The sequence below is a fragment of the Hordeum vulgare genome, chromosome 1H (assembly GCF_904849725.1).
Source record: "Hordeum vulgare subsp. vulgare chromosome 1H, MorexV3_pseudomolecules_assembly, whole genome shotgun sequence".
In the NCBI taxonomy this organism is placed as follows: domain Eukaryota; kingdom Viridiplantae; phylum Streptophyta; class Magnoliopsida; order Poales; family Poaceae; genus Hordeum; species Hordeum vulgare.
This window is the reverse complement of record NC_058518.1, coordinates 148,173,257-148,184,172: the sequence shown is the minus strand read 5'-3', so window position 1 is coordinate 148,184,172 and position 10,916 is coordinate 148,173,257. Positions and strand designations below refer to the sequence as shown.

General features: G+C 46.2%; 1 protein-coding gene across 1 annotated transcript; it reads right to left on the bottom strand.

Annotated features, from left to right (window-relative positions):
* Positions 1 to 1,041: 1,041 nt before the first annotated feature.
* LOC123408252 (PRA1 family protein F3-like) lies at positions 1,042 to 1,863 on the bottom strand. The gene has a single exon (XM_045101406.1). It carries the CDS (start codon positions 1,766 to 1,768, stop codon positions 1,196 to 1,198), a length of 573 nt encoding a protein of 190 aa, XP_044957341.1. The 5' UTR covers positions 1,769 to 1,863; the 3' UTR covers positions 1,042 to 1,195.
* Positions 1,864 to 10,916: the final 9,053 nt, after the last annotated feature.

Genomic DNA, 10,916 nt, shown 5'->3' with positions numbered 1-10,916 from the left:
TCGTGCATATTGTGTGTATGCTTTGAAATGCATTGTATGTGTGGGATTCGACACCTAGTTGTATGTTTTTAGTAGCCTTCTTTATTGAGAAATGCCTCTTTTTGCCCAGTGAGCCTTGGTAGCTTGCTACTACTCCAAACATATTGATTGAACGGCATGTATCCTTCTTTGTTGTTGTGTCTGTCCCCACGGGGAGATGTCACACGGTATAATGAAGTCCATATAGCTTGCTATGACTTGTCTATACACGCTAATGATTGACACATGCATTGCTGGGTTATGTATGCGTGTCCATGTACGGTTCTGCCACTTGGGTCTATAAAATGTCATGTCCACCTGGATTCTTGACATATGGATGCCAGCGACATAATCATATACGTGAGCTAAAAGATGCCAGCGACGTAATCATATACGTGTACCGTGCGTGAGGCCGCGAAGCTATGTAATATATTACATGCTAGATCTGTATGGCTTAAGATCGGGGTCCAGATATCACCGACCTTTGAGGCCGACATTAATGTACAATTAAAGTATTTTATTTTCAAAATATTTGTGGTATATTTTCTTTTGGTCACCTAAAAAATTAGATGATGTCAGCGGACGTAAGCGCCGACTAATTTTTAAAACCAGACATTGGTCGGACGCGAACAAAACATGTGTTTTTTTATCCGTCGGGCGCGGACGAAACACGCGTTTTTTTGGGTTGCACGATTGGAGTTGCTTTAATAGAGCTGGGTCTTTCCGGCAAAATAAAATACAAATAACAACTGGTTAAACTAGTTCATACGGTCGCATCAACGTCCCAATCTCAAACGTGAAAGTCGGTTTCTGGCCACATCCTGCAGCACAAGGCAATGCACAAATTTGACCATGTACTTCCTTGTTCCTAACGCCTTCTGAGCTAAGCAACCATTAATCCATTATACAAGAACACATATAATTGAGCCCAAGTTGACTTCAGATTGGCCACTTACTCCCTATAACTGACCATAGTTCATCGTATGATCAATGTTCGAAAAGCTAAAAATGGAACAAGAACACTTATTTCGCACGTATTATTCATGAACAAGTGCGGATATGGATTAAGAAACGATACACCTCAACAAAACAATTATAAGGATTGCAGCGAGCCACGGAACACAATTCACAAACCAAGAACCAACGAGATTACAAGGCGCAACTCAGCATTCAGAGACTAGTAAGGCGGCGGCGGTGTGACGGGTGTGTACCACCGTCCGGCCTCCTCGTCGATGCTGTCCGCGGGGCGATGCAGCAAGGCGTGCAGCAGGACGAGCACCAGGCCGACGAGCAGCGAGGTGAGGATGTTGCCGGTGGCTCCGGTGAGCAGGAGCAGGATGAGCGTGACGGCCGAGAGGACGGCGAGCACGACGCCGTCACCGATGGTGTGGCCGAAGAGAGCGAGCGGGACGTCGCGGAGGAAGTAGAGGAAGACCCAGGCGACCATGCAGGCGAGGAAGACGATGAGCGAGAAGGGGTGCCAGAGCAGGGAGAGGAAGACGACGCCGAGGACCACGATGGCGTAGTTCATGGAGAAATGCGCGAGGTTGGCGCGGGCGCGGAGGTAGGCGTCCCCTAGCCCCCGGGGCAAGGCGATGGCCTTTGGGTCGGCGAGCTCACGCCAGGGTTGCCGCGTCGCTAGTGCCGACGCGCCGCGGGCCTTGGCCCGGGAGATGAAGTCCAGCGGAGACGAGCCGGGAGGCGGGGCATCGGAGGAGGAGGAGATGGGGATGGTTCCGTACTTCGACATGGCTGGCTGGAGGGCGGAGGTGACCGCTGGCCGGCGACGGTAGGAGGAAAACGTGTGGGGGTGGAGCGGACTGAACTTGACGTCAACCCGGCAGGTCCTATGCAATAAATGAGGAGGTAAGGGTGTGTTTGGTTGTTGTCATGGACTGGAATGTCACGGGTCGGACCCGTTCCTAGTCCACGTTCCTTCGTTTGGTTTACCAACTGGAACACAACCCACTCATTCCACTTTATGAAATATTTCACTCAGATTCGGAACGTGCTAGTACCATGAAATTGACGGAATCACACGGAACGGCTCGTCTCGCGCAACTCGTCTCCTCCTTCCCCAGCTGGGCCGCTCGAGCTCCTCCTTCCCCAGCTGCGCCGCTCGAGCTCCTCCTTTCCCAGCTGCGCCGCTCGAGCTCCTCCTTCCCCAGCTAGGCCGCCGGCCCCCTCCCTCTCTGTTGCTGCGCTGCGCCGCCGGCCCCCTCCCTCTCTGCTGCCGTGCTGCGCCGCCGGCCCTCTCCCTTCCTCTCTGTTGCGTCGCCGCGCCGCCGGCCCCCTCCCTCTCTGTTGCCGCGCCGCGCCGCCGGCCCCCTCCCTCTCTGCTGTCGCGCTGCGCCGCCGGCCCTCTCCCTCCCTCTCTGCTGCGTCGCAGCGCCGCCGGCCCCCTCACTCTCTGCTCCTGCGCTGCGCCGCTGACCCCCTCACTCTCTACTGCCGCGCCGCCAGCCCCCTCCCTCTCTGCTGCCGCGCTGCGTCGCCGGCCCTCTCCCTCCCTCTCTGCTGCGTCGCCGCGCCGCCGCCCCCCTCCCTCTCTGCTGCCGCGCCGCCGGCCCCCTCCCTCTCTGCTGCCGCGCCGCGCCCCCTCCCTCTCTGCTGCCGCGCCGCGCCGCCAGCCCTCTCCCTTCCTCTCTGCTGCGTCGCCGCCGGCCCTCTCCCTTCCATTTTTCATTCTATGCCTCCCAACCAAACACTCGAACGGAACCATCCCGTTCCACTTTTTTGCTCGTACCAAACACACGAACGGAACCGACCCGTTCCTCTGGAATGGAACCATTCCATTCCATGACAGTTGGTTCTCCAACAAAAGCATCTATATGAAGGCTGGCAAGCGGGGACATGCGCCTACGTGGACTTGTAGGAAGCGGCACGATCTGGATCGTGGACTCTTCAGGCCTCGTTTGGTTAAGGGGGATTGGGGAGGGTTTGAGAGGAAAATCCCCGGGGGCCCAGAAACCACACAGACCCTCGGGCGCCCATTTGGTAGGAGGGGTTTGCTTAGCCCAATCCCCTCGGTCCCCCTTCAATCCCTTCCTATCCATGTGTTTCAAAACCCTCCTCGGGGGACTAGTGGAAGCAAAAACCCGGGGATTTGAGAGGAATGGGTGGCACAAAGGGATTCACCCATTCCCCTGAAATCCCTCCCTCTCAAAACCTCCCGAATCCCCCTTAACCAAACAAGGCCTCACGGGTGTTTGTTTCCACGGACTTTTTGGTGTAGGAACTAAAAAAAATCCATTTTAGTTCCATGTGAAACAAACAGGAGGGATTTTTATGGACTAAAAAGGGTATTTGGGACTAGAGGAAGAAGTCCCCGCGGGAGGGTCTTTTTGGGGCTTTTTAACACTTTTTCCAACAGTGCCCCTACTTTTAGCATGTCATTTAATAACTACTACTACATTACTAGGGGTAACATGGTCTTTATGCATGTCATTTAATGACCTCTAGTCCCTGTTTAGTCCATGGAAACAAACGGGTAGGAACTAGGGACTTTTTAGTTGGGACTAAAAAAAGTTCCGGGACTTGTGAAACAAACAGGGCCTCAGTTAACCCTAGGCTTCCTTTCGACTGTAAAGGGTAAAACTAGAGAGAAGGGAACAAATGATGGAACAGTTGCTTTCATTGATGAATTTAAAGGCATATATATCCCTGGTATAAAGACGGTTACAACGAGGCAGTTGCTACAAGTAGCAACCGACATAGCAGGGATTAACCTTTTAATTAATCTAATTAATTTATTTCTAACACCCCCCCTAACCAATGCTTGTCTTGGATATATATTAGCTTGATAAAGACTCCTCTTTGTATGTGTTTTTGAGAATGTTCATCATCTTCATGAAAGCCTTTATATAATCTTGAAAGTCTCTCCAAAAACCCTGTGGAAAAAAATATGAGGAGAATAGTGTAGATATGTTGCTAAAACTCCTTTAAATCCGGTGGGAAAATAATAAGGAGAAAATAGTGCAACATATAATGATTATTGTCTCTTGATAACTCAATCGAGAAAACGTTTGAAGAAGGAGAAAAATCATTTGTGAGTTTAGAGAACAACTAATATGTCTTAAATACTTCCTTTAAAAATCCAGTAGGAAAAATAGAAAGTATGGCATATGATCTTTGATAAGATATTGCCTCATTTTAAACCTTTTATGAGAAAACTGATGTAAAACTCATAAAGGAAAATAGTACAATAATTATTATCTGGTGATAATTAATGGGTTATGAATCTAGAAGTCCCCCCCCTAAAATTTGCAAATCTCGAGAATGTCTCATACCAATTCCATGAATATATTTCTAGAATGTTGAATTTGGTAGAGACTTTGTGAACAAATCTGCTAGATTGTCACATGATTTGGTTTGCAAAATATCAATTTCTCCATCCTTCTGTAATGCATGAGGATAGAATAACTTAGGAGAAATGTGTTTTGTGATATCACTTTTCACATAACCCATTTGCATTTGAGCAATGCAGGCTGCATTATCTTCATATATAATAGTTGGTTATCCTAATGAACCAACACCACATGAAGTTTGAATATGGTTAATCATCCTGCCAAGCCATACACAATCTTTAAATGCTTCAAATAATGCAATAATTTCAGAATGTTTAGTGGAAGTTGCTACGAGAGTCTCTTTTGTTGACTTTCATGAAAAAGCAGTTCCACCATATAAGAATACGAAACTTGTGTGTGACCTAGCATTGTGAGGTTCAGATAGATAGCCAGCGTCAGTATATCCTACCATAGTCATATCTTGGTTTTTCTGATTGAATAAGCCAAGATCTTTTGTGCCATGTAAATATCTAAGGATATTCTTTACTCCCGTCCAATGACGTTTTGTTGGAGCAGCGCTATCTCTAGCTAGTAAATTTAACGCAAATGCAATATCAGGCCTGGTGCAATTTGCAAGGTACATTAGCGCACCAATGGCATTGAGATACGGGAACTTAGGTCCTAATATCTCTTTGTCATCATCCCGAGGTCTAAAAGGATCTTTATTCATATCAAAGGATCTGACAACGATGGGTGTTTTGGTTGGATATGATTTATTTATATTAAAATTTTCCAAAACCTTTTGAATATAAGCTGGTTGGTATACTAAAATTCCTGAGGGAAGATGCTCAAGCTGTAAGCCTAAGCAGAATTTGGTCTTTCCCAAATCTGTCATCTCAAATTCCGCCATTAGATGATTGCGTGCTTCTTCTATATCAGGTGTACTCCTAATGATATTGAGGTCATCAACATACACTGAGATTATGCAAAATCCATTTGAGGACTTCTTTATAAATACACAAGGGCAATCATCATTATTTGAGTAGCCTTTTTGAATAAGGAACTCACTCAGTCGGTTATATCACATTCTACCTCACTGTTTTAAGCCATATAGTGACATTTGTAATTTTACACAATATGCTTTGCGATTTTCTTTTGGATTCGGCATTTTAGGTCCTTCAGGGACCTTCATATATATGTCCGATTTGAGTGACCCATATAAGTATGATGTCACTACATCCATCAACTGCATAGATAAATTCATTTGTATTGCCAAAGATATTAAGTATCAAAACGTTACTCCACTCATAACACGAGAGTATGTATCATCGTAATCGATGCCGAATCTCTGCATGAACCCTTGTGCTACAAGCCTCGCTTTGTATCTCACCACCTCATTGTTTTCATTCCTTTTTGGAACAAAAACCCATTTTGCTCCAACAGGGAAGACATTTTGAGGAGTAGGTATTACTGAGGAAAATATCTCTCTTTTGTTGAGCGAGTGCAGTTCTGCCTCAATTGCTTCCTTCCATTTAGGCCAATCAGGACGCTTGAGGCACTCCCTGACGGTCTTTGGTTCTGGATCCAGTTGAAGGGTTTCAGCAATTTCAGAGGCGAAATATATGTCGACAATTGTAGTCTCACTATTATATGATTCTCCTGATTCTATATAGTTTATGGAAATTTCTTTTATACCTTCAGACTCTATGTGATTTCCCACAACAATAGAATCATGGTGTTCCGATGTCCCAGCTATTATGTTTTTATGCCCATTTATGCTAGGTTCAAAATGTTGAGAATTTGGCTAGTGTCCTTCAACTTCAGGTTGAATTGCTTTTACTCGTAGAGGATTTGATTTCCTCTGTTTCCGCGGAGCCATTTGAGAAGCTATATTCCGGCTAACCAGATTTCTCCCCCTCTTACTCTCATTTGGGGTTTGAGTGGTTTTAGTTCGTACCTCCAATCATTTTGGTGCACTAATAGCGGGAATATGTGATTTAGTGACACCTTTATGGTCAGTAAATGCATCTGGCAGACTATTTGCGATGTGTTGCAAATCTATGATCCTTTGAACTTCAGTTTCAGATTCTTTAGTACGTGGATCTAAGGACTGAATGCGTGATACATTCCAATCTATTTCCTCGCATTCTTTGTGGTTTGTTTCTCCCCCAAATGTCGGGAAATGGTCCTCATCAAAAATAGAATCAGCGTAACGGGCAGTAAACAGGTCCCCTGTAAGAGGTTCAAGATATTTTATTATTGACGGAGAATTATAACCCACATAGATCCCTAGTTTTCTGTGGGGGCCCATGGATGTACGTTGCGGTGGTGATATCGGTACGTATACTGCGCAACCGAATTTTTACAGATGGGAAATACTTGACTGCGTGCCACATACAAGTTGCAGCGGGGAGGTTGTATGATATGTAGTTGGTCCTATTTGTATCAGATCTCTGGCGTGTAATACCGCATGTGCCCAACAATATGTTGGTAATTTACAATTCTGTAATAGTGGTCGACCAATTAATTTTACTCTTTTGATGAGATATTCAGCCAAACCATTTTGAATATGAACATAAGGCACATAATGTTCTAAATGAATGCCCATAGCCATGCAATAGTCATTGAATGCACGTGAATAAAATTCAGCGGCATTATTCTTTCGAATTTTTTTTATCCTATTTTGAGGATGATTTGCTCTTAGTTTGATAAATTGAGCAATTAGCTTGGCAAAAGCACGATTTCGTGTGGACAATAGACACACATGTGACCATCTTGTAGATGCATCTATGAGTACCATGAAATACCTAAAAGGTCCCGATAGTGGTTGAATTGGACCACATATATCTCCTTGAATGCGTTCAAGAAAATTATGTCACTCATTTTTTACTTTAAGATAAGATGGTCTTATAAATAATTTCCAAGTTGCACATGCAATGCACACAAAATCTCATGATTTGGGGGATTTTTTAATTGGAAGGCTGTGGCCAACAGAAGTGTCAATAATTTTTCTCATCATCTGAAAGGATCGATATGGTTGACTAGAGGGGGGGGGTGAATAGGCAACGACCACTTTTTAATTAATCTTAGCAAGTTAGGGTTAGCAACATAAGGGCTCTCTAAAATGTCAACAAGGAGGTGAACCTACATGATGCTACCAACAAGGACAACTAAGACAAGTAAGAGATAAACAACAACATAAGCATACACAATGTAAAGGTTAGAGATAACCGCAAGTGGAACCAATGAAGACGAGGATGTGTTACCGAAGTTCCTTCCCTTTGACAAGAAGTACGTCTCCGTTGGAGCAGTGTGGATGCACAATGCTCCCCAATAAGCCACTAGGGCCACCTATTCTCCTCACGCCCTCACACAATGCAAGGTACCGTGATTCCACTATAGGTGACCTTGAAGGCGGCGATCGAACCTTTACAAACAAGGTTGGGGCAAAATCCACACAGAGCTTGGAGGCTCCCAACAAGACCACGAAGCTTCTCCACAATGGAATGTGGCTCCGAGGTGACCTCAACCGTCTAGGGTGCTCAAACACCCAAGAGTAACAAGATCCACAAGGGATTGGTGGGGGGAATCAATTTTCTCTTGGTGGAAGTGTAGATCTAGGCCTTCTCAGCGAATCCCTAGAAAATCAACAAGTTTGATTTGCTAGGGAGAGAGATCGGGCACTTTTGAGCTTAGGGAGCAACAATGGAGCTTGGGAGGGTCAAAGGTAAGGTTCTAGAGCAAGAAGAACCCCTTATATAATGGGGGGGGGGGAAATCCAACCGTTTTCCCACTCACAACCTGAGCCTAGCGGTACTACCGCTGGCTGCAGCGGTACTACTGCTGGGCCCATGGTAGTGCAGATACACTACCGGGCCAACCACCGCCAAGAAATTCTTCGCAAAAAGTCCGACGAAGTACAACCTCTAGGAAGGCGGTACTAAGTTCCTAGAGCGGTAATACCGCTGATCAGGGGCGGTACTACCGCCAGCGCAGCGGTACTACCGCTAGGGCTAGAGGTACTACCGCCACCTCTAGCGATACTACCGCTGAGAGACCTTTTTGCTTAGAGGAGATAAACCAGAGGCGGGAACCACTCCAAAGCTGCAGGGAAAGGGAAAGGAGATAAAGTGTGTACGTGCAAAATTGATTCCACCCAAACCTTTCCACTACGGGTCCACTCTTAATAGTACGGCGTTCCTATGACTCAAAAAAAGAGAATCGTAGAGGACACCGTGCTTCTGTTCCATGGAGGGGGTCGAGTCGTCTTGTGCCGTTGACATGTGTTATCTGAAATCTTAATGCACACGATTAGTCCTTTGCGGTACTGTCATCAATCACCAAAATTAGTTAGGCATAAATATGCCCTAACGATCTCCCCCTTTTTGGTGGATTGATGACAATACCGGATTTGCACAGTAGATAGCATGTGAACATAAAGATAGTGGTAGAGATAATTGAAGAGCATATGACTCACAACATATGATAGAAATAAGTCTCACACTAGTCCAAGTCTCACATCACACAAAGCAAAGATAGCAAATAAGATCAAACCAAGTTCAAAGCAAACACGACAAAGATAAGCAAAGCTAAGGCAAAGCGCAAATCCAGCTCCTAGACTCTCTCCCCCTTTGGCACAAGACACCAAAAAGGGGCACACCTAACGACACAGGTGGTCACTCCGCATCCTCATCAGCCCCAGACTCGTCCGTGGCATCCGGATCGTCCCGCTCCTCCTCATTGTCCTCCTCAGACGCCTCCTCCTGTGCATCAGACCCAGTCCACTGATAACCTTGAGCCCGCATCCAATCAGACTCTGGAGTGATGTCGTCCTTTGATCCACTTGAGATATCAACATCAAGGGTCCTCAAGACACGCTTGTGCCTCTGACGGTTCTCCTTCTGGGCCACATGAGACTGATATTGTCCCTTGGCCTGCATACAGAAGAGATTCTTCATTTTATGCTTCAGTTTCACTGCCCAAGATGGCATAGCAGAAGAGCGGGACTGAGAAGCGGGGCCTCCTCCAGCAGCAGTCTCTGTGTCAGTGTCCATGTGCTGAGACGAAGTTGATGGGTTGGCCCATTTGTCTTTGATATGGAGCTTGATAGGATCATACACAAAGGGATAAGCCTAAATAGGGAATTCATCTATCAGATAGACTTCGTGCCACCTCTTGCGAATATAGGCAAACAAGTAGGGCCCGTAGATGGGAACCTTGCGGTTCATGATGCAGTTCCAGAGCTCATTGAACATCATGTGGGCAATATCGAGAGGGGCAGATTCCTTAGTCCTAACCTCCTCACAGAGCAGAAGCATCTCAGCTAGATGACCATGCACGTCGTCAAAGTTGCCAATGCGAGGAAAGAGAGTGTTGCGGAAGATCCGATGCATGATATCCAGATGCTTGGGGAGCACACCTTTCTTCACATAAAGTTGTTGCAGCCTGTCCTTGGGGGTGGCAGTAGATGAAGACGGAGCATGAGGACGCATCCCAAGAGGAGTTTCATCTCCCTGAAAGTCGACTTTGAGAAGCTGCATGAATTCTGACCAGGAACCTGTCATCTTCTGAGTACCGGTCATCCAAGTCATGGTGCGCACGTCATCAGGTGCAAAGTGAACAGTGACATAGAATTGGGCCACAACATCTGGGTCAAAGTCTTTCCTGAAGGTGACGGTGTCTTTAAGGCCAAGCTTATCAATCAAGGAGAGAGCCTCACCAAAGTAATCCGGGTTCCGTTGAAGGTGAGCAAGGTCAATCCACTGCACTGGAACAAAAATCTTCTAGAATGGCTTGATGATTTCGCGATAGATCATGCAGTGATCCCGTGACCAAACATGCTCGATGTCTTGATCTGAGCCTTGTCTTCTAGATAGTGATTGCGGTTGCGGAACAGCAGAAAATCCTTAGGGGGCATAGTGTGAACGTTGATCCCCTTGTTCTTGTGAGCTGTCTTCTTGAAAGACTTCTTTTTGGGATTCAGACCGAAAGTGGCGGAGCCCTCTGGAGCCTCTGAAGTGCGATACCGATTTGGTTGGGTGTATTGTGGGGGATTCGAGCGACGAGCACCACCTGTGACACACAAGACACACACCGAAAAAGAGCGACAGGAGGAGTCAAGGCAATGGTCAAAAAGAAGCATAAGAATAAACTCACATTGACAAACATAATGAAAAATATCCTCCTGGCGGTAGTACCGCTACCCCCTGGCGGTAATACCATCGGGGTCCTAGCGGTAGTACCGCTACCCCTGGCGGTAGTACCGCTGGGGTCCTAGTGGTAGTACCGCCAGGCTGGCGGTAGTACCGCTAGGGGGTTGACTTTCAGATCTGAATATAGAAAGACCCATAAGAACGGCTAGATTTGATTTACGAGGTCCATGGCTACTGCATAAAATCACTACAAGAAACACAATAGCCCTAATCAAATGTGAACCTCAATAACATCTAGATAGAGACATGCCTAGTCAAGAGGATTCAAGTTTTAGATCTAATCCAATGAGAAATAAGAGAAGAAGTACTTGATCTAAAACATGAAGAACTTAGGGCATGTCAAGATAAAAGCAATGAATCATAGAACCTAAACTCCCCTAGGATATCTCCTTTGTTCCAT